This window comes from Physella acuta, unplaced genomic scaffold (genome assembly GCF_028476545.2).
Source record: "Physella acuta isolate Inbredline_101_S28 unplaced genomic scaffold, ASM2847654v3 ptg000533l, whole genome shotgun sequence".
Taxonomy (NCBI): domain Eukaryota; kingdom Metazoa; phylum Mollusca; class Gastropoda; family Physidae; genus Physella; species Physella acuta.
In genome coordinates this window covers 448,854-472,355 of record NW_026732052.1, presented here as the reverse complement: position 1 = coordinate 472,355, position 23,502 = coordinate 448,854, and the positions used below count along the sequence as shown (strand labels likewise).

At 32.3% G+C, this 23,502-nt stretch overlaps 3 protein-coding genes across 6 annotated transcripts in view; 2 read left to right on the top strand and 1 right to left on the bottom strand.

Moving 5' to 3' along the window:
- Positions 1 to 28: 28 nt before the first annotated feature.
- On the top strand, positions 29 to 11,197 carry LOC131945258 (pre-mRNA-processing factor 39). Of its 3 annotated transcripts, XM_059306322.1 has the most exons (15): positions 29 to 93; positions 5,629 to 5,870; positions 6,141 to 6,266; positions 6,754 to 6,869; positions 6,959 to 7,126; positions 7,279 to 7,474; positions 7,607 to 7,717; positions 7,869 to 8,033; positions 8,292 to 8,418; positions 8,649 to 8,857; positions 8,956 to 9,015; positions 9,762 to 9,943; positions 10,108 to 10,191; positions 10,334 to 10,505; positions 10,602 to 11,197. In XM_059306322.1, the coding sequence occupies exons 1-15, from the start codon at positions 39 to 41 to the stop codon at positions 10,665 to 10,667; spliced, it is 2,079 nt and encodes a 692-aa protein (XP_059162305.1). In that variant the 5' UTR covers positions 29 to 38; the 3' UTR covers positions 10,668 to 11,197. The 3 variants fall into 3 exon arrangements, with proteins under 3 accessions (XP_059162305.1, XP_059162306.1, XP_059162307.1); XM_059306323.1 differs by lacking the exons at positions 29 to 93; positions 5,629 to 5,870 and adding an exon at positions 6,496 to 6,624 and having other exon boundaries at positions 6,139 to 6,266; XM_059306324.1 differs by lacking the exons at positions 29 to 93; positions 5,629 to 5,870 and having other exon boundaries at positions 6,148 to 6,624.
- Positions 11,198 to 12,168: 971 nt separating this feature from the next.
- Positions 12,169 to 23,502, bottom strand: part of LOC131945244 (distal membrane-arm assembly complex protein 2) — a 65,835-nt gene continuing 54,501 nt past the window's right edge. The window contains exons 2-6 of the mRNA XM_059306289.1: positions 16,363 to 16,392; positions 15,508 to 15,893; positions 14,743 to 14,963; positions 13,586 to 13,748; positions 12,169 to 12,926 (exon numbers count right to left, since the gene is read on the bottom strand). Coding sequence (XP_059162272.1) covers positions 12,695 to 12,926; positions 13,586 to 13,748; positions 14,743 to 14,963; positions 15,508 to 15,893; positions 16,363 to 16,389 — 1,029 coding nt within the window. The 5' untranslated portion in view covers positions 16,390 to 16,392 and the 3' untranslated portion in view covers positions 12,169 to 12,694. The remainder of the gene's footprint in view (positions 12,927 to 13,585; positions 13,749 to 14,742; positions 14,964 to 15,507; positions 15,894 to 16,362; positions 16,393 to 23,502) is intronic.
- LOC131945246 (ATP synthase subunit s, mitochondrial) lies at positions 16,824 to 23,487 on the top strand. Of its 2 annotated transcripts, none has more exons than XM_059306296.1 (5): positions 16,824 to 16,990; positions 20,088 to 20,224; positions 21,791 to 21,999; positions 22,510 to 22,616; positions 22,864 to 22,997. In XM_059306296.1, exons 1-5 carry the CDS (start codon positions 16,910 to 16,912, stop codon positions 22,870 to 22,872), a joined length of 543 nt encoding a protein of 180 aa, XP_059162279.1. In that variant the 5' UTR covers positions 16,824 to 16,909; the 3' UTR covers positions 22,873 to 22,997. The 2 variants fall into 2 exon arrangements, with proteins under 2 accessions (XP_059162279.1, XP_059162278.1); XM_059306295.1 differs by having other exon boundaries at positions 16,826 to 16,990; positions 22,510 to 22,672; positions 22,864 to 23,487.

The window sequence follows — 23,502 nt, the reverse complement described above, 5'->3', positions numbered from 1 at the left end:
GGATCTAAAGAACTAAAAATCTGGCACTTACAATTTTAATGGCGGAAGATAACAACGCTCCTCTCTCGAAGGAGCGAAAAAGCGACTCTCGAGGTACTGATTAGAATCTAGATCTAGAATCTAGATCTAGAATATAGATTATACGACTTGAAAAAAAATCGTTGTGTTGACTGACGTGCCCTGCTTTCGTCTACCCCATAACTAGATCTAGAATCTAGGCCTATCCAAAAATATTTAATTTTAGGTGCAACCGTGCAGGTAATGGTGGGAGTAGTGGATGGCAATCCGTAGCAATGCTCACTAACTTAGGTAATCTATCGTTTTGGGTACGTAAAATCGCCCGCGGCTATTTATGTACGAAAACGTTACCTCATTGTCAAGGCTTTAATAGAGGTATATTGTCATACTTTTGTGTCAAATATTATAGATAAATGAATAATAAACCTAAATCAATGGCTAAATATATCGATATAGTCCAGAAATTAACTTTAAACAGCAGTGTCTGAGAGCAAAATTTGCTATATAAACAGCAGCCATTTGTAAAATAGAGTGGCTTCCCCCTGAATCTGGCGCTAAAAGCTTATAAAAATAAAACTTAGACAAGATGGCTGCTATAGTAAATGACCATGGTTGCATCTGTTGGAAACATCGCTAGTCTTCATTTATTACGGAAAAGTTTTAATTCAATTGTTTAAAAACAGGTACATAAATGAATCAAGGAAACATTTTTGAATTTTTTAAAACATAAATTCTCCTCAAAATGTGAAATAATTATTAAAATTTAAGGAGTCACCTGTTTTTCACATTACAAATCGCGGGCGATTTTACGTACCCAAAACGATAGATTACCCTAACTTTTAATAATTAGGGGCAGAGAAAAAAAAAATTACCTATTAAGGCGTCATCCATAAATGACGTCACGCTTTTTTGGACGATTTTTACATCCCCTCCGTCACACTACGTCACAAAAAGCCAGACCCCCCCCCCTAAAATGTAGTGAGGCTCACTAACTTGAAAGCGTCCTTGGTTGCTAACAAGAACATGGCTACCACACCTTGGCCTACGTTTGGGCCATTTTTTCTGCTTTGTTCGAGAGACCACATTAATTTTAAAAAATAATTATCAAGCGAAAAATGGAGTTTTTTTCATATATTTAAGCTATCTGAGGATGACAAAGCTATTTTTGCTAGAAAAAAAAATTGAAATTTGCTTCCGACAATGTAGGTCAAACGTAAACATGGGTATAGTTTGAGTTGTTTAAAAACTTTAAATAAAGGACTGTAAGGTGTCTAAATGGCACTGTAAGGTAGGATATTATTAGATTGATGGTTTAGTGAAAGAAAAATATAATTATTATGTGCCGATTTTAAGAAATCGGCATCCTGAAAGCACTTAACTTTTTATTGTGACGTCATCGCTATTGTTACGGAAGCTGTACAGTAGTATCCTCTCGCTGCTTATATAATTGTGTTTTCTTTTCACTTGACACTCTTTTCAGCTTATTTTGCTAGCGAAATTAGACTAAGCCTAATTATGGATATTTCACCTGCCTTTTGGATTATACTATGACTCTAAAAGCCCTTAAACCACAATGATCTGTTATTTTTTACTTTCTCTTATATACAAACAGGGTTCATGCGGCCTCCTGAAATTCCAGGAGGTCCTGGAAAACTCCTGGAATCTTAAAAAACGTAAACATCTCCTGGAATTCTCTTGGAATTTGAAAAAATATAAAACCTCCTGGAATTCTCCTGAAATTTTAAAAATTCTCCTGAAATCTTATGAAATTTTATTAACCCGCGGCGCAAAACCCGACCGAAATTATTTGATTTTGTTCCGCCAATAATTGAATAGTAGTTTTTAAATGGGACGAAAATAAAAATAAACACATTGGCCGTCGTCCGACTGAATCGCATTGCCGTGATCTACACATCGTGTGGCACAGCCGAGTGTGTGGTCACGTGACGCTAGGCGGTTGACCCGATTGGATGATACTATAAACAATTTCTAAAGATAGATAGGCCTACATGTGTTCCCATGTTTGACTTGTCGGCTATTTGATTTTTAAAGTAGACAGGGATGTTTCATAAGTTTGTCTTAAACTGTTGAAACAGCAAAAAGAAGTTGTAGTAGTATTTACGGCTCAGGACTAATCGTCAAAATTAATCTTCTTTAGAAAACCCGGATAGCTGCGACCCGATCAAACAATGCTGATTCGCGTAATGTTTCATTATTTTATACATTAATTTTTCATAAAAATGGCTATAGAAAATAAAATAAATTTTTCCAGTGGCTCTTTTTTTTTCGGTTGACTAAAAATTGTTAATACGCTTAATACTAGCTTGCCAAATCGACCAAAATGGGCTGGGGTGGGTGGTGGAAGACACTGACCATCCCCCATGGTATGTAACACCCAACGTAACATCCATCGCCTCACCCCGCCCCAATACTCCGTGACGTGACAAGCCGACGATCGTGGTCTTTGATGTTGTGTAACACTCGTACGGTGGTTTCATACCCCACCTCCCTTCCCCCTTCACTTTGTGGAGTTGATGTTACTAATCCTTGGGCATAGATCAAGAAATCTTGCCAGACTTTTGTCTCTGAAATTACATAATATTCGACTGACACGTTCATCGGGTTGGCCGACTAGCCTAGCGTCATTGGATTTGGCATCCAAAAATCAATAAAATATCACGAAATGATATTAATTGGTGAAGTCTGCTTGCATTTATACCTCTTTTATAGTGAAAAACTCTTTAAAATTTGGTCCATACCCTCCCAGTATTTTTCCTCTTTCAGGGTCTATCCCGGTTGTCTGAAAAATCTATTTTTTTTTAATGACAAAAAAAATCATAACTTTTTTGTTTATGGTCAGATTTTGAAAATTCAAACTGGTCTGTAGTCAGATTGATAGCCTCTATCCTAATATGTAACTAATATATTGTTTTACTTTTACTGAAATTAAATTTTTGCATTGGCTTAGCTAATTAAATGTATTATTAAGTACGCTTTTTTTTTTTTAAATGTACAAATTGGGTTTCTTTTTTGTTTTTAAAATCTCCTTGAATTTTTTTTTAACTCCTGGAAAAGTCCTGGAAAACTCCTGGAATTTTATTTGAACTTTTGAGCATGAACCCTGTACAAAGTATAGAGAAGGTATTGTAATGGTGCAAAAAAAAAATCACAGCTCACTGATACGGAAAAACATAATTTTGCAATCTTGTCTGTATGTCTGTGTGTAAACACGATTACTTGAGTACCGTTACAGCTAGGTTGATGAAATTTCATAAATAAGTATTTTATTAAAATCGTAGATCCGTATCAACTTTTGGTATTACCAAAAGAAAAGACAAATTTATTTGAATGACTATTTTATGTATGAAACAAAACTGTGCTGTTTTCACTCAACTTTATGGACACTTTTTACCACCTCTTACCCGCTTCTTCAAGGTTGCGCTGACCGTAAGACCTACAACATGAGACCATGCGAGCACAATCGTGTCTCACGGTCAAGGCAGTTCTACAAGCGCTGTTTAATTTAAGCGTGGTTTAGTTTTAATAAGAAAAACAACTAGATCTGCATCGTTTTAGGTCATTAAACAAAATATGTAGGTCTGCTATGATTTAGTTACACTATCTAGCAAGGTCTAGATCTAATTGTTTTTTTTTACTGTGGTAAAACGTCCTTGAAATGTTTAAAAAACCTTGAGGTACCTTGTTTGAGAAAACTGTCACTGCCGCCTCCCATTCCATCCGCTTGTAAAAAATCTGCTTTTCACTTTAGCGGACGGCTACATCTCTGACACGAGTATTACTAGCGTAGTTATTTCTGAAATTATTTCTTAGTATTCTGTTATTCTGCGACATGAACTGCCACGATATTTCTTTACATCATCATGTATATCAAAGGTGGGGATATTGTGGTCCTCCATAAATGACGTCACACTCGTAGGAGGAGGGGGTCCGTATTTTGTGACGGTGTGTGATCAGGGGAAGGGGTTCAGATGGTGTGCCATCACACTTTTGCATTATTAAACAGAAATGTTAAAAAGCGAATTTTAGCCATTATTTAGCGTTTTAGATAACTGTTTTTAATAAGTTGTAGTAGGAATTGATTAAAATACTCTGTTGACAGAGTTCAGACAAGAATTTGGAAAAATATCGTATTTTAAGAAAAGTCCAGCTGCAATTTTAAGGGGGTTAGCGTGATGTCATTTATGGAAGACCCCATTGGTGGTTAATTGGGAAAACAGGGTTTTAGGTTTTTGTTGTGGCTGTTAATAATTAAAGCCCTGAATAACTACAGTAAGTCAACCCTGTATTTAATAGTGATAATCTTATTACGGGTCGTGCATACAGTGGGCTTATTATTCAATAACAAGCTGTAGGGGTTAGCAAAATATTTGTTACTTAACAGTTGGCTGACTTCACACTTGACGTTGAAATCAAGCTAGGAAGTTCTAAAAAATTAAATACTTGATTATGTTATAAAAGCAGGCATACAACAGTGTACATTGGTATTGTAGGCCCACCACTTGTTGAAGTTCAGGCCTACTAAAATAGTTCTTAGATATTTCTATACATTTCTGTATTACCAATAGAAGACAAAGTGTGACTACTGTCACTATAAACAAAGTATTAGTAACATAAACAGTTGTTTTGTATTGTGGCTTACATGCATGGGGGGGGGGGGGTCTTGAATAGCACATGGGGTAGGCCTATAGATGGGACTAACATTAATATTAATTTTCATTTGAATATAAAAAAAAGAATGAAATAATAGTCCATTTTATTTTGAAATTCCATGCGGAATTAAGTTTCAGGGTTTTAAAAATTTTAGTTTCAGGATTGGTAAAATTTTGGGATTGATTTTCAGGATTCACTTAAAAAATGAGTGGCACCCCTGCACATAACAAAACACATACAAAAATGTATTAAACATAAATGACTAGTGGAAATTGAGCCCACAACTACTGACTAAGTCGCCTGAAGCGCACCACAGATCGTAGTAATGATTTGCAAAAGAATAAGCCAGAAATTGATCAGAAAAATTAATTGGTTGTTGAGGAACAACCAAGACCAACATTGATGAACTACACAGTCATCTCTAAATTAGCAAGCTCCCTGTATCTTTTTTTTTTTCTGAGAGGTGGTTTTGGGGGCCAGAGTCTAGCTTGGATCAGTCTTGTAATACAATACTGCTATTTTCTGCTGCCATACCACAAGGATATGCCTCACTAGTGACCAACTTTTAGTTTTTTGAAACATGTATCATCTGTTAAGGCTTATTTTAAGTCTTCAATATTCATTACCTTACTTAAGACATAAGTCATGCCTAAAATGATTGCTATACCCCACAAGGAAATGTTTTTATGCCAATCATCCTTTAAGTTATTTTTTAATATTTAAGCCCATTACTACCTAAATAATTGCATACATCAATTACAAATTTTTTGCAAAGGCCAATTCTAAAACTTCCTGATTGATTAGGCCTGCTCACAGTTTATGCATGTAAACAAAGTAGGCTGACTATCAAATTTGTATGTAATTAACATTGAAAAATGAGAGAATTATAATTTATTAAGGCTCTGTCTTTTAACTGAGGTATCATTTTTTTTCAATTAGTTAACGAAATGAATGGATCAGATCAAGCAAGCTTTTGTGGTCCTATCTTATCTAAGGAGGAAATGAAGACTGAATTTGTTGGAGAAACAGAGCTAACCCCAGAGGATCAAGAGAAAGCTTTGAGGGATGCTGAGGAAAAACTACGCAAGGAAAGTGAACTTGGGAAATACTGGAAAACTGTTGAAGATAACCCTATGGACTTCACAGGATGGACATATTTACTTCAATATGTCGAGCAAGAGGTAATAAGTAGGAAATTTTTGCCTGATGGCTTTGTAATCAACTTTGAGGATTGGGCTTTGTACAGTAATTCAGTAATATACCAGAAATTGTAAGTCATGCTGAAATGTATAATTGTTTTAAGTAGGAATGCATTTAACTGTGTGCATTTCTTGGAAACAAAATATGAAACTTATCTTTTTTAGTTGCAAATCTATAAAAATGTATATTACTAATTGCTAAAAAATTTAATTTAGTTGTTTGTAATAATTAATATTAATTTATTTCTCAAGAGTGATCCTCAAGATTGCCGTAAAGCATATGAAGCATTTTTTTCTCATTATCCCTACTGCTATGGATACTGGAAAAAGTACAGTGATATGGAAAGAAAGAGTGGTAGCATTGAGCGTGCTAAAGAGGTAAACGTCAACTTTAAAATTTAAAAATTGGGATTTTTAATAGATGTGGACACCATCGCTCTATGTTTTACCACCCCTTTGTTGTTTTTTTATTTATTTATTTCACTTTCTACTTTAGCCTGAAGAGAATGTTAAAACAGGTTTTTAAAAAATGTAAGGAAAAAAACTACTGCTCTAATATTTCTGTGTGGCATGGTTGAATCTCCACTATTTTCATTTTGCTGCTCAGGTTCAACCTGTATTTGAGATGTTGCCAGCGAGTCCCATCTGCGGACTTGTTTTTGCCACAGGCTTCTTGGACTAATGCATAAGTTTAATGCAGTTTCCATGGGCTGGTCACAAGCCTACATCTTACATGGTAATACAATATAGCTTGCACTGTATCGAAACTCGAAGAAACCACGTCGTGCTCCAACTCGATTTTTTTTTCCGCTTCGCTCGGTTTTTGTGCTTACATCAATGTTAGCAAATGTGTTCATTTTATTAGGTTTTTGAAAAGGGTCTCCGAGCCATCCCATTGAGTGTTGAGTTGTGGCTCCATTACATTAACTTCTTCATAGCAGAATATGGAACAGATCCTTCCTACAAAGAGAAAATAAGAAAGTAAGACTAAAAATCTTTTAGTTTAGTAATTAAACATTGTTAAAAAAAATTAATTCAGTTTTGTGTTATGAACTTTGAATTTCCTTCAGATTGTATGAAAAAGCTTTGGCAGCAGCAGGTCTGGAGTTTAGATCAGATAAATTGTGGGACTCTTATATCTCATGGGAGAATATGAACAGTAATTTGAAAAATGTTACCTCAATTTATGAGAGACTTATAAAAACACCAACTCAGCTTTACAGTCATCATTGGGATAAGTAAGATATGTTTTCTATTTTAGCAATAGATGCAACTAACTCTAATGTACTGTTGTTTTTTTTTTAGTTTTAAAAAAATTCTATATTTGGGTTTCTTTTATAAAGTGGCTTTGACTGTTTGTGTCTAATTAATTGTTGTTTTTTTTTTGTAGTTATAAAAGACACATCAGTATTCACCATCCAAAAGAAATTCTTGACATAGACACATTCCTGAAATTACGTTCTGAAGTATTAAACAAATCATCTAACTACCATGTTGAGGATGATGATGAAGTGGGACTAGATGAAGCTCTGCAAGTTGGAGAAAGCTCAGAGTTGGATGCTCCCCCAGGAATGCTTCCTTCTATGGTAGATGAGTTATTATCTTATTAGAACATTAGAATGCACTCATATCATATCCACTTCATCAATAGCAGACCTAGCTTCATTGTATTTAAGAGTCTATGCCTCTAAACTATATCATTGTATGGCTTTTTTAAGGGTGATGAAAAAGAAGTGAAAAAATTGCGAGCCAAATATATTGAAACAAGAGAGGCAATTTTCAAGTTGAATGAAGTTGAAGTTAGTAAAAGGTGGACTTTTGAAGAAAATGTAAGTTTTAAAAGTACTGTAATTTTGTTTTTATCTAAATAATCTTTTATAACCTTGTTCTAAAAATCATTAATGCCAATTGAAAGTAAATTCTTTATATTATTGATATTTCATTGTACTAATGTAATTCAATAATTCTATTTACTTTTAGATTCGGCGCCCATATTTTCACGTGAAACCTTTAGAAAGAGGTCAGCTGAAAAACTGGAGAGAATATCTAGATGAGGAGATCAGTTGGGGTAACCATAACAGAATAGTTGTACTCTTTGAAAGAAGCATGATAGCTTGTGCACTTTATGAAGACTTCTGGATGAAGGTTAGTTTGTACCTTAATTATTTAAATAAAACTTGTTTTTAAAAATCTGATGTATAAAATAAACAATTCACAATCTATACATTATATTTTCATTTTCTTAATTTAACTTAGCTGCTGTAAATATAATACTATCACATAGATCTATAATATGAAAATTTTAAGTGTAGTATTCATAGATACTATGGTATGCTCAGTGGGTTTTTTATACAGTGATGGTGTATTGTATAAAATGACATTCCTTTTATTATTACTTTTCAGTATGCAAAATACCTGGAGCAGCACAGTCTAGATGGTGTTAGAAGTGTTTATCAGAGAGCTTGTGATATTCACCTCCCAAAGAAACCATACATACATCTGGCTTGGGCAGCATTTGAAGAAAGAAGAGGTTACTTTTAATTTTAGCACTCAGTTTTGTAATTCATGTCTCTACAAAATCATACAAGTTGAATTATATACTTAACTGTTTCTTATTCTTTACCATGTGAATATAATCAATTCCTGTATTTAAGTGGTCAGACTAAAAAACAAATTGCCACCCTCTAAATCAGAAATGTTTTACTCACTGTTTAAAAACAGGGTTTTTTTCCACTTTATTTTTTTATTTATTTTTGACAGATAATTATCCTCTTGCAAGAAAAATCTTACTGAACATTGAAAACAATGTACCTGGATTGGCAATGGTGTGCATGAGGCGTATCAGTCTTGAAAGGCGAAACAAGAATAATGAAGCTGCTGAAGAGATGTTTAAAACTTATATTGAAAAAGCTGTTAGTCATAAAACCAGAACCTTTTTTTCCATCAAATATGCCAGGTTTTTACAGAAAGTGAGTCCAACTATTACTTGTATAATATTGAACATTTTGTTAAAGCTTTTGTTAATCTTGCGCGTTATTAATCATGCTTATTTCTTATATATTCTTAGGTTATTGGCGACAGTGATAGAGCTAGAAAAGTTCTTAACGATGCATTACAAATTGATAATGTAAGTGCCTAAGTTGTTTTTTTTTACTATATTTTTGTTTTGCAAATAACTAAATAAATTGAGTTATTTTGGTATTTTTTTTTTTTTTACATTGTATGTTCAACCATATGGTTTTAGAGCATTACACGAATTTTTCTCTAGAGTTTCTAATATTTAAATTTTTAACACAGATTGCCATTTTTCCAAACTCTGTTAATATCAACAATAAAATATGCACAAAACACCTTTACAACAAGGTTTTATTTGATACTTCTTGTAAAAATATAGCGATAGACTAGTCAATAGTTAATTTTTTAAAACAATTTTTACCATATTTACTGTTCTGCTTGTTCTTAATTAAGTCAATGTTCCAATTTACTAAAAAATATTTTTTAAACCTGATCAGTACATTATCATGATGACCTTTATAATGGCTCAGTATTCATGTAAATTAGTAAACCTAGCATAATGAGTGATCACTATTAATATTCTTTGTTATTGAATATAGTCGTCTTAAAATAAATTTTAATTTTAAAGATTAATTTATCATCCAAATAGATCTGAAATGTGATATTCTTTGGTTATAATCTGAGATGCACTTAGCTGCAACATTTGAAAGAAATAACTGCAATATCGATGGTCATAATTAAGTTAGATGCTTTGTCAACAATGTGACTGAAGTAAAAGCTTGTAAAAGCTAAAAAGTATTGTTTTTACAAGTAACTAAGCATGAAATTATAAAAACATACATTTTTCTTTAAATCTAGACAAATGAAAAAGTTTTTCTACAATTACTGGATATAGAATACCAATCACAGCCTATTGTTGAAGACAGAGTCATGGAAACATTTAACAGGTTGCTCAAAAGTGATGTTTCTTTAGATTTTAAAGTCAAGATTTCCCAAAGAAGAATGGAGTTCTTAGAAGATTTTGGAACCTGCATACAAAAGTAAGCACTTTAAATTTAAATTAGATCACTCTTTCCACGCAAAATATTCTTTTACAGTACCATTTCTTTTTGTTGATCTAAAATTATATTTTTAATTTGTTTTAACAAAAGTAAGCTGTTTTGTATTCTAAGAATGAGGTAGCTATAATTTGATTTATTTTTAGAATATCAGAAGCATATGATGAGCACCAAAAACTAGTTAAGGAAGCCAGCATTAAAAAAAAGAGACTTCCTGAAAAAGAACAATTGTAAGTTTTCATGTATACATAAATTGGCCAAAAAGCTTGAGATTTATTGCTTTTATTAATTGATATAAGTTTATGTAATATATATCACACACATGCTAATTTATTCTTAATATGATGACTCTATTTTCCTTGCAATCTTTAGTGAAGAGCCAGCAGACAAAAAATTAAAAGCTGAAATCAACCCATCTGTACCAGTAGACCATTCTATACCCCCCTTACCTCCTGTTGGGCCACCCCCCCTTGGACCTCCCCCACCACCAGAACCACCCTATGGATATGGCCCTTGGCCCAACGTTGGCTATGGAGCCTCAGCTGTAAGTGAATTCAATTAAAGTTTGTGGCATTATGGTTTTCATTTCACAGCTTTTCTTTGTTTGAAATTCAAATTTACCTCTTTTTTTTTTTTGCAGCCCGGAGCCTATCCAGGATATCCATACCCATCATATTCTTCTGGCTATGGTTATTATGGTTATTAGCAATACATGTGATTTTCTGCTTAGATAATAGTTTGCCTGGAGTTTGAAGCTGTCAACAGGGATAATTGTACAAAGATGTTTTACTTCAGATAATGTTATATTTTGCAATATATTTTGTTGTGTCATGATTTTAAAAAATATACTCCTTAAAATATTTCTTTTATTGTTATTCGATTTAAAATAAAGTACCGGTATGGGGGAAAATTATGTTGCTATTGAAAAACTTATTTGCCTAGAATTATAAATCCTTGCATATTATTTGAATGTACATAACTTATTAATGAAATTATCAATTAAACAAATTAAATTTTGAAGATGTCTGTTTATATATAAATATAAATCAGGAAAATATACAATATAATATAGAATCTAATATCCTGTATAAATAAAAAATTCTATGTCCTTAATATTAACAACTTGATGTGGAATTAGTTTTCAGTGTAAGAAATAAAAGTAAACCAGAGACAGTTTTGATCTATCACATTTTGACTGGTGTTGTCCATAAATGATGTCACACTCATAGGGGGAAGGGGGGGTCAGTAATTTGGGGGGGGGGGGGGAAGATGGTGCGTCACACTTTTGCATTATAAAGAAGCAATGTTAGAAAATGAATTTTAGACGTTATTTCGCGTTTTAGAAAACTTAATAAATTGTAATAGGACTCTATTAAAATACTTATTTTGACAGAGATCAGACAAGATTTTGGAAAAATATCGATGTTTTAAAAAAAATTCATCTGCAATTTTGAGGGGGGTTTGTAGGCTGATGTGTGATGTCATTTTAGGGGGAGGGGGGAGATAAAAATTGTCAAAAAAAGTGATGTCATATATGGATGACCCCTGTGACATTAAAATGTCAATGATTATTATTCGTATAATAGGCATAATGTAATATAAGCAATAATTTATTGGTTAAGATTAAGTCATGTAATAATTATATGTTGCAGTCTGTCATTGATCCGATACTGAATTAAAGTATTTTTAAAAAACACGTCTTATTATTTTTTTTGTTTAAGTGATCATTTTTTTAATTATTAATTGGGAGAGGCAGCCCAAAACACCTACTTCCTGTAAACTGTTTATCAATAATGAATGCAAATAGAAAAAACATTAAATAACTGATTAGATGAACACATTTTTAATGAACTTCAGAACTAAAGTACAGCTATTAGTGATAATACTTTATTAATTTCATTTGTGTACAATAGTAATGGTATAATCTGATCTTATAGAGAACTAGAATAAATTGCATCAGCAATTATTGAACTTACCAAAAGTGCAAAGTTTTTTAATCTTTAGTATTTATATTGCTCCAAAGAAAAGCTAAATGCTTTATAATTTTTTAATAACTTAGATGACAGAGATCAAAGTGAAATGGCAAGTACTATGTCTGAAGGGTATGCTAAATGGTATAAGTAAAATTCATTCAAATGATTTCAAGTAATTAGCTTTTCTTTTTTAATTTTAAGGTCTTGTTTTCTTATAACAAGTTCTAAAAACTAAAACTGTTAGGCTACTTGGGATATGAAATTAACAAAAACACATTTTAGGTCCATGTAGAGAGTGAGGATACTATTGAACCATTCATGTGTTTAGAGGTAATTACATTTTGTTTCATTGAAAAACTGTCACATTTGAAGGAACTGCATTCATTCCAGATTTTCGTTTTGAGATGTTTAAGTGCTATAATTACAAATTATACCTAGTACTGTAATCAGAAATATTTTCCACTTTGGCCATTCTTGAAGGTGGCTTTGTTCTATTACTATTATGCTGTATAGTAATAGTGAGGTGATCTCTTTTGTTTATAATTAGTATTTTTATGTTAATAAATCCAAACAATAATCACAGTCAAAATGCTGAAGGTATTTAATAATTAATCATGATATATTATATAGTTCCAGCATGTAACAAAGCATAAAAAAACTCCATCCTATTAGTATTACTATAGAGCCATACTTTTGTAATGAACAAATATAGGCCTTTCTGCAAAAATAGCCAAATTGTGAGCACAAGTCATTCCTTTAGTTAAACCTGCACTTGTGATATGCCATCTTTATTTTTTTCAGAGTCTTCAAAATATCCTAACAAAGCTTGAACAAGTTTCCGCTCCCCTCTGTACTTGCTCTCAGGTGGTTTCAAATCTTCTTCACTGACACCTAACACAGTTAAGTTTGGTAAAGCTTCTTCCAGTAGAAGAGTTATTAGTCCAATGTGTTGCACCTTTTTAAGGTTGCTTAATTTCAAACACTGGAGGTTTCTGAGGAAATGGATGAAGAATGTTGAAGTTGTGTTATTTTGCATCCACTTTTGTTAACACATAATATAAAACAATACCTGTGCTTCATGTTGTTGGTTTCAGAACAAAATATTTACAAGGTTTAAATTATCTTAGGACAAGGTATCTCTTTAGAAATAAATCAATAGTGTAATATATTATGATGTAACTTTACAGTTTTGTTTATTAACCTGGGATTATTTGCCTTAGTTAAGTCAGTAAAAATAAATGATGAAGTAATATATGTTTCTGTGCCCAAAGCATATTTCAAAGCAGTCATCACACCCATACAATTTAACAATATCCAATATCCAGTCTTCTTTACTTTCCCCAACTTTACTAGTGTATGTTTCTGTGGCCAAACCATATACTGAAACAGTAACCCTACATTATACAGTCTTCTTTACTTTAGGACTATGGGATTACTAGCAGACAGTAATAAAATGATTCAAGTTGAAATTAACAATCTCAAAATATTTTTAAGTCTTCCAGTTTGACTGGTCATGTGATCAAGTGCCATATGGTCAGATCATGTACTTATAAATATCAGGTAAAATATGAAAGTAAAATGACAATTTTTAACAAGCATGGACAACAAAAACTAAATAGAACTACTCCACTTAATCATTAAAGAAACTTACTTAAGACTATGTAAACAGCTTAGGCCACGATCTGTGACTTCAGAACAATTGCGAATATCTAGGAACTCTAAAGTTTCACTGAGACAATACAAACGTGCCAAGCACCAGTCATCAAAGAACTGACAATTGTCAAATTTCATGTAACGGATCTGTGATAATTTATCTGAAATTTTCAACAAACTAAATGTTACATTTTTCATGCTTGGAAGCTTTAATATGAAATAAGAGTATATATACAGAAGAGGTTGAATATAAGTTTGTATTTTTAGACTAAGTTTTGTATATTGTTTTTTGTACAACATCAAAGCAAAGAATCATGGAAATGATAAATTACCTTACACTTAATTTTTCAATTTATTTGACAATGTATAAAAATAAAACAAGATTAAATAAACCGGGAGTGATCTCCCCTAAACTTTCTCGAATATTCTTATATAACACTACGGGGATGGCAACTCGGGATATAGACAATATTTTAAACCATATTAAACTTCTTAAACTTTTTAAAATAGAATAGAATCTTGTAGAAAAAAGAATTGCACACCAAGTGAACGCCAACTAAATGTGCATAATAGTGCGCAATATTATTAGTACTTTATAAATTCACATAAGTTTTTTTGAGAAATCGGAAATAGCATAAATTACTACTTCTGGTCTACGGAAATTACTCAAAATTTGATAGAAGGCAGAGAATAATATCTTTTACTTGTATGTGAAATTTCATTTATCTATCTGAAAAAGTACTCAAGTTATAGGCTTTTGAAAAATTCAAAGTAGAAAAAGTACCACTTCCGGTTATCGGAAATCGCTCAAAAGTTGATCAGGATCTACGATTTTGATAACATACTTATATATGAAATTTCATCAACCTAGCTGTAACGGTACTCAAGTTATCGCGTTCACAGACACACACACATCCACACTTATGGACAGAATTGCAAAGTCCCGTTTTTCTGACTCGTAAAACGCCAAAATTTAAAAAAATATGGATTTAGAATTTTTGCCTGATTAAAATAAGTCCCCTATACTCCATTTATGATGAAGTACTTAGAAGTAAAACAATGGAAACTGTCAAAATTTCATCTGATTTTTGTGCATGATTACAATACTTCCTCTCTACTCTGTATACGAGAAAGTAAAAACATTAACAAACTTACCTAAGTTTTCAAATGCCTCTTGTGTGATTGCAACGTTGTGGAAATCAATAGCTTCGATGTATAGGCCTTTAACTGATATGTTAGGCAAAGTACTTTTCCCTTGTTTGTTTCTGACATACCAAGCTTCTCTCCCAAGAAACTTGACAGCACCACCTTGAGAAACTACAAAATGTGCAGCACTGAGGTCATAACCCAAAGCCTCAACTCTGTTTGCTTGGAGCCTAATTTAAGGAGAATAAAAAGTGTTTCTTGGGATAGTGTGATTTGATTGCAGAGCGCACAAATGCTGGCCACAAAGTCTTGTGTTCAACTTCCTGACTTGAGTCAGTACAGCCTCCGAGAGTCTATCTAGCTCTAATCATAATGGGTAACTGATTGATGTTTGTGTAGGTAAAGACAACAGGGTGTACAACTGACCACACCATCACAGGAACAGATGAACTCTACTTATTCTATTTACTGCCAGTTCGGAAAGGGTTAACTTATCAAGTTTATCTAAGTGTAACAGTAATCAGTGGTGATGTAAAAATCAAAGGCGAAAAACAATACCAATGTAAGGCCACAACAAAACAAGCCACAAAAATAGCATTAATGTTCTTTAAAAGAAACACATGTTACAGATGAAAAAGCAATAACTGAACCAATTTTATTTTTAAGTTAATACCAATTATATCATTAATATTTTAAACTACCAATATCTAATGAAAAAATTCCAAAAAAAAAAATTATTAAAATTAAATAAGTAGCTTATTGTATAAAACTTACTTTTGTTCCTTTCTCAATGTCTTCAGATACCATATCATACTGTGAAGTCTTATCTCATCAAAATTATTAAGGTTGATATCCCAGCTTAGCCATGCTAACAGATCTTTAGAAATACCGAATTTTTTAGTAAAGAACTTGCCATCCAAAAGCCCTTTCTCAAGTCTATCTGGGTTTTTTAGAGAGTCAAAGTATTCTTTTTCAGTATTCCGGACAGGATTCGGCAAGTTCTGTTTTTTTGTGAATTCTTCAACAAATTTTTCATTCACTTCAGGAGATCCCCATGGCACTGACTGTTCCTGTTCTTCATTTTTTTTCTCAGAGCCTGTGTTTTTTGAAAAAATTCCATAATGTCGTACACAGCTTCTGCACAGTCTGGTATTAAATTTCTGAGGTGAAAAAATTTTTTAAAAAATAAATATTTTTACCTAAGGGAGGAAAGGCTGAAATGAGATGTATTATTATTAATTTCAACAGTCTAATAATTAATATTACTATAATACTATAGATCTAGTAGTAGTATAGTTATATATATAATACTATTTAATAGTATATAATAGTATAGTTACAGTATAGTATATAGATCTAATATTTACTTTAATATTTATTTACTTAGTAAATTATTTAAAAAGTTATATTATATACTAAATTATTAGATCTATATATTATTAGATAATTATATAGATCTATTTAATTTAGCATTTTAGCAGGGTATTTGGCCGCTACTGTTGTAGACTAGTTGTAGACTGTAGGACTGTAGGTAGACTGTAGACTAGAGCAAGAGTCTTATAGTGACTTTAGTCACTCTAGTGACTAGTCTTAGTTTAGTAAAGTTTAGTTAGTAGCTTATGTATTTACCATGAACTGATGACATGCTGACGTCATTTTCTTTTATTTTTAATTCTAGATCTAATCAAGAAATCTAGATCTTAGAAACACAGAACGGTAAAACAATTTAAAAATTGTATTTATTACTAGATCTAGGCCCGTATACTTAACTATTACTATACTATCTGTAGTTGACTAGATCTATATAATTTAATTTAATCTACCTCTCTAGTATAAGAAGTTTACTATGGACTAAGGTCACTTCTAAAAAAAAAAAAGAAAACTAACATTACACACTTCCACACACCCCTTAACTTCTAAAAAATATTTTTTCTTAAATCAAGATAATATTATTAAAAAATTAACTCGAAATTGAATTACTGCTATTACAATCACTAAAAAAAGCTTACATAATTTAAAACTGGATGTTTCATAAACAGAATATAGATCTAGCATAGTGCGCGTTTTAGTTAGATCTAGGTCGTTATTTAGTTTTACGCTCACTAATGTCACCGTGACCCCTGACCTTTATAAATCTTTGTTTTGGTCGTTGTCTTGTGCTGTTGAAAAAATCATAATGCGACTTATCCAACACATCCTTCGATTTCGTCCTACGGTAATAATCTCAGCCAGACAATGCCACATATTAAGCACACAGGTAACTTAAATTAAACATTTAGAAACCTAATTCAAATTGTTACACATAGATTTAGTCAATTATGACAATTACTAGTTTATTTAGGATTATTATTTAGTAATTTAGTAAAATTAGTAGTTAGTCTCTGTAAAAATCGGTAATCTATCGTTTACTTTTTAGTTTAGGTTAGCCTTTAACACTTTAACTTGTACGTAGGTCTACGTACTATGTACGTAAATTCGGCCGAGACCAGATCTAGATCTAGTAGCAATGTGAAAAAAAGGTGACTCATTAAATTTTAGTAATTATTTCACGTTTTTTAGAAGGATTTATGATTTATGTTTTGAAAGTTATAAAAATGTTTCAAAATTTCATTAGGCCTAATGTACCTGGTACCTGTTTTAAATTTTAAACAATTGTATCAAAACTTTTCAGATGTTTTCATCTGATTCATCAGATGCAACCAAGCTCATATGACATTTAGTATTTACTTTAGCAGCCATCTTGTTTAAGTTTTTTTTTTTTTTTTGTAAAATTATAGTTAGAGATTCAGGGGCAATCACTCTAACTTACAGATGGCTGCTTTTTGTATAGGGGTCATCCATAAATGACGTCACACTTTTTAAAATGATTTTTACCCCCTACCCCCCCCCCCCCCCCCCTCCCCTCAATCTAAAAATTTTCAAAAATCTGTCTGAACTCTGTCAAAATAGAGTATTGAAATCAATTCCTATTTCAATTTCTTAAAACAGTTTTCTTAAACGCGAAATAACGTCTAAAATTCGTTTTCTAACATTGCTTTTTTATAATGCAAAAGTGTCTTTCTTCTTCTTCTTCATTCTTAATTGAGAATATGGTGGAGGATTTAGACAACAATTCCAACTTCGTGAACAAACCGGACTGTGGTCTCCAGATTAGCAGTTTCCCCATATAATTTTTCCCTGAGTGGGGTGAGCAGGGGCCAGTGTCTGACTCACGCCTGGCTATACAAAAAACATTCCTGAAGGACGTGCTCCGTATATTCCGGGGCCTTGCCACAAGGGCACATTTTGCCACACCCAACCTTTAGTTTTTTATGCATGTGTTGATTTAGTCTGTTATGGCCTGTTCTAAGTCTAAAGATTATGTATTGTTGTTTTCGTGTCAAATTATAATATCCATCATCTTTATTGCAGTGAGGGTGTGTGTCAGACCACATTTGCGTTTGTTTGTTTTTTATTATTCTTTTTATTTCTTTTGGGTGTAGCGAGATTTCCGGTTGTTGTTTCTTTCCCCCAATTTTTACCAGCTGGTCTGCAATCTCATTACCCTGGATCTGGCAGTGGCCCGGGATCCACTGCAGCACAATTCTGCTGCAGGTATTTATTAGCCTTTCTAGTGCTGTCCTAAGTGATTGAGTATAGGACTCTGGATTTTTTAGGGATTGCAGGACAGATTTAGCATCTGTAAGAAATACTATCTGACTATTTGGTGATTCAGGGTGTTCTGACAGGAGGTTTGCTGCATGGTCTAAAGCTTCTTTTTCTGCCCTAAAATTGTCGGATAGGCTGCCTGTGGCTGTTAACTTTTCCAGGCTTTCTCCGCTTGGCCATTCAATAAGGACGCCAGCCCCGCCATTTTTTGTGGCATCTTCAGCTGAGCCATCTGTGAATACTCTAATCCAAATATTGCTGGGGTACTGATCCTTAATGTGCTTATTTGTTATTTTCTTTAGTTCTTCTTGATCATAGTCAGATTTTTTTTCTATGGTGTCTATTGAGTCACTAATGGTTAAATGACAGTGGGAGATCCAAGGCGGGGAGATGTTTTGAGTTTTGATTACTTCAGGAATGATGTTTTCGATTTCATATTTCTTTTTTAGATTCTTTGCTTCTTTGATGAAACTTGTTCTTTGTAGTCTGTTTGATGGACTGGGCTTCTGGAGTTTGTGTTTTAGATTATGGTTTTCCAGTGCCTCTAGCTTTGTGTATTGAGTGAGGATTTCTTATTCTCTTCTTTCTTCTATTGAGCTAAGAGCGGCTATTTCCTCCTATTACAATTTCTTAAAACAGTTTTCTTAAACGCGAAATAACGTCTAAAATTCGTTTACTAACATTGCTTTTTTATAATGCAAAAGTGTGACTTCACTCCATCTGAACCTCCCCACCTCCCCCTCAACACACACCATTACAAAAATACGGACCCTCCCCCCTATGAGTGTGACGTCATTTATGGACGACCCCATAGCAAATCCTGCTCGCAAATACTGCTGTTTAAAGTTAATTTCTGGCCTATATTGATATATTTAGCCATTGATTTTTGTTTATTATTCAGTTATCTATAATATTTGATGCAAACATATCACAATATACTTCTATTAAAGCCTTAACAATGAGGCAACTTTTTTGGACATTACTAGCCTCGGCTGATTTTACGCACCTAAAATGATAGATTATCAGTGCAGCATTATTCAATATTTAGTACTAGTTAGTTAACTAGTAGTTAGTAGTGTGTGTAGTGTAGACTGTAGGTGGTGTAGAGTGCGCCAGCTTTACCCTAAGCCTAATAATTACTTCATTATTACTAACTAATATAAGGTCTTTTTAAAATTTAGACACGTTATTATATTCGTTAAAATATTATATTAGTACTTATATACTATAATCTCTATGGGCCTAAATTATACTGACTACTTACTAACTAATGATCTATATGATGTGATATGAAGTTTCTATAATATAATTAAACCTAATCTATTTTATAGACTCCACTACTACTAGATCTTGTGGTTTTCTAATTACTAGTAATTACTAATGCCTGAATTACTATACCTGATTTTTTTAACAAAACTTCGATCTGCGTAGTTTAAGTTAAGTATTTACTAACTAGTCATTACTATTTTGTCTTTACTCAATACTCATTAACATTACATAATACATTAGTAAAACTACTTTAGATTTTGACTTAATAGACTATTTATTTAGGGTATATAAAAATAGTAAAAGAGCAGAGTTCTTTTATAGATTGTGTAGACAGAGAGAGAGGACAAATATTAGATCTTTATACATATTTAATAATAATATTTATTTAAATTTACCATTTGAACTTTATATATTTGTGATTTTTTTTTTCTTTACAGGCAGCTGCCTTCAACAAAAATGTGTCTGCTGCTCAACATTACACTGTCTCAAAACAATATAACCTGCTGCTTTTATCACCAATCTATGCTCAGAGTCAGAAAAGGGAGTTTTGGGGGATAGATGTTGCTTTCAATAAGTGAGGTTTTTAAAAATATAATCTTACTCAACTACTATTACATTGGTTATTATTACTAACTCATATAAAAAAGTAAAGATTCCTCTTTAGACCTGGTGATCCATTGGGCAGATAGAGTTCATAATCATATGCTTCTTGATCTCAGCATTTGAAGGGATATTGTGGTCAGCACTATGCCCAGCCCCCTTCACTTTCCCTAATGTGAGTTAAGTACCCATCAGAGTTGGGTGGACTCAGGGGACAATCCACTAATTTGAACCCGGATTTGACTTTCAGGTTAGCATTCTAGAGCTACTAACTCAGAAAGGCCTACAACTTAGGCTATAGTATAAAGAGAAGTAATGGTTAGTATTGAAATTATTAAATAAAGAAAAGAAATTGAGATTTTGACACTTTTTACAACTTTCTGTGTAGAAAAATATCAGTTTTGCTTGTAGGTCTATTTACATTTGTGCGTGACACGATAATTTGCATACTGTTTCAGTTAGGTGAAAAAAATTTCACATATAACTATTAGATCGGATACACAGGTTTCTATCAGCTATTGAGTGAGAGCTTTTCTATAACAAGGAGTGGTACTTTATGAGTGAACACAATAACCTGAATACGGTTTCAGTGAGGTAAACAAAATTTCATCATGCATAAGTATAAGCTCCTATACTCTGGTATATGAAAGGGTTAATTGTCTCGATTTCTAGTTCACTAAAATAGTGATAACTTGAGTGCCTTTTTAGCTAGTTTTCTAAAAATACTAGACAATAGACATCTTGTAGTTTTGTTTTACCCAATTTCACTGGATGTGCCATGTCAACCCTTGCTGTTTTATAAGAATAAATGAGAAAGTTTAGGGGAGCGCACTCCCACTTTATTATATACAACGCCACAGAATGTACAGGCCCTTTTTTTTAAATTAGGCCTAATCAGATTTTTAAAAACATCAAAATATATGTAGTTACATTGTATAGATTTATTTTTATTTTCTTGGCTGTTTAGTTACCTGAATTATCTCATCTAAAATACTTATGTAATGTATAAAGATCCTCAAGTGCTTTAAAAATTTTCTAGCAGCAGTTGTTGAAATAGCAGAACTTATTTTCTAATGATATTGTTACATATTATCACAGCAGTGTATTACAGTATTATATAGCACTGTACATTATTTGAGACACACAGAAAGTAGTTTTAATTGTCAGATAAGGACATGACTTAAAGCTGTTGAACTAAAAGTTGTTTTTCTTTATACACTTTTTTTTAATGTCAGTGCATTATTAGGAACTCTTTAACAAAATTCTATATTTTTCCAGAAGTCAGAATGGCTAACTATTTTATTTTCATTTGATCATGTACTAGAGAATGTTGAATAATATTTATCAGAGAAAGACGGATTTGTTTTGACACTTCAGCTTTTACTAAAAGAAGCCTGTTATTGTTTTGTAAATTAATTACATACTTGATTGGGTGTTGTTTTTATTTTTTAAATTAATTATGAGTACTCAGGAATATGTAGAATTCTTTATTAATAATTCTGTTTAAATAGCCTAACACATTGGAGTTTTACATACTTAGGGTAGATGAGGAAAGGGTCAAATTAGCAGGCCCAGACAGAGCAGCAGCAGAATGGATTTTAAGAAATGGGGGCAGTATCAAATGGACAATGTCTAGCAACCATCTTAACGACTACAACCTATTGCCAACAACAAGTTTTGAAGATTACAAGATTGAAGAGATTGATTTAACTGCCACTGACGTCATCAACATGGGTTTTGAACATCTGAGTATGTCTCTGTTTTTAACTATTATTATGCCATTTTTTTTGTTAAAAATCTTTATAATAGCATAACATATTTCAAATACAAAATGGGTATAGTCTTAACAGTTACAAGCAATTCAGGATGGCTATGCTTATGTAAAATCATGTTGATTTGTCAGTTTGATTGTGGGTGGATCTGTTGTTAAATCAATCTATATTGGAGAAATGTTTTCGAACTTTAAGATAAGTGCATGAGGGTTATCAACTAAAGAATAGTGGTTGGCTTGGAAAAATGTTGCACTAATAGTTTTAAAGCTTAAATGTTTTCAATACATATTGTGACCAAGGTTTTACTTTTACAACTTAAAAAAAACATGTTTATTTTCTTATTTTTAATGCATTAAAGCGTTGATATAAAGGTGTAAGTGTCTTACTCATTCATTCATTATCAGTAAATCTTTTGTCAAAGTAAAACAGTATGAGAAACCAGAAGTTAAAATTTAGTTTGGTTCATCAAATGTTTATGTTATTGCAGATAATTTGCAGCACGTGAAAAAGATCAGGCTGCATGGTTGTCGTTGTATATCCGATGAAGCTCTTGGTCTGCTTGTTCATGTCAAGGATACTTTGGTACACCTGGAAGTGAGTACCTGCCCTATGATCACAGAAAAAGGTTTAATGGGACTGGCTGAACTAAAGTAAATATCACATCTTTTTTTGATAAACACATTTTATTTTTATTAATACAGGATTGTGTTGAATATAATCCTTTTATACGACCTTTCCGTTAAGTTTCTTTTTTTTTTTGAGCTTTCTAAACCATACATCAAATGCATTAATAAATTTAACTGAACTGTATAAACTGAAAACCTAATTTTTTTTCTTTCAGAAAACTTAAATCTCTTACCTTGAATGAATTGCAAGATGTGAAAAATTTTCAACAAGCAATTGTCAACTTACAGAAGGCTATGCCATGGTGTACTATTAATGATATGGATGAAGAAGCAACACTGCCAACTTAATTAATTAATTAGCTCAAATAGCTTCATTTTTTTTTTTAATTGTATGAATTATAGTTTTAAACTATATTTGTGAGTGAAGCTGCTGTGGTTAATAAAACAATTTCTTATGTGTACTATGAAAACAAGGCATTAAATTTCCAACACACAGAGTGTTGACACAGCTTTACTAAACAACAGGTTAAGTGGCTGGGCATTATAACAAAAATTTTAATAAACTGAAATGTATTTGAAGATTTTTTTTTTTTTAGTAGAAAATTGTATTAGCAGTGTTAGCTCTTGCATAGGTAAGTAGTTTACTGGTTTTATTTACCAGTAATCAGGCTAGCATTCATATTTATTAGCATACAAAATTAAGATTGCTGAATATTGCACAAAATGTGCTGATGAACTAAATTACTAAAATAACACAATTCTACTTGTAACTCACTGTGATTGTTTACTTTGTAATAAATCTATTTAATAATAGTAAAAGAAATTGAAAATTAGCAAAAGTCTAGTTTTGTTTG

Coding starts and splice junctions, on each gene's coding strand:
- LOC131945258 (XM_059306322.1), top strand. CDS start 39: ATGGCGGAAGATAACAACGCTCCTCTCTCGAAGGAGCGAAAAAGCGAC. Junction 6,870..6,958: donor TACAAAGAGAAAATAAGAAA/GTAAGACTAAAA, acceptor AATTTCCTTCAG/ATTGTATGAAAAAGCTTTGG. Junction 7,127..7,278: donor TACAGTCATCATTGGGATAA/GTAAGATATGTT, acceptor TTTTTTTTGTAG/TTATAAAAGACACATCAGTA.
- LOC131945246 (XM_059306295.1), top strand. CDS start 16,910: ATGCGACTTATCCAACACATCCTTCGATTTCGTCCTACGGTAATAATC. Junction 16,991..20,087: donor GCCACATATTAAGCACACAG/GTAACTTAAATT, acceptor TTTTCTTTACAG/GCAGCTGCCTTCAACAAAAA. Junction 22,673..22,863: donor ATGGGACTGGCTGAACTAAA/GTAAATATCACA, acceptor TTTTTCTTTCAG/AAAACTTAAATCTCTTACCT.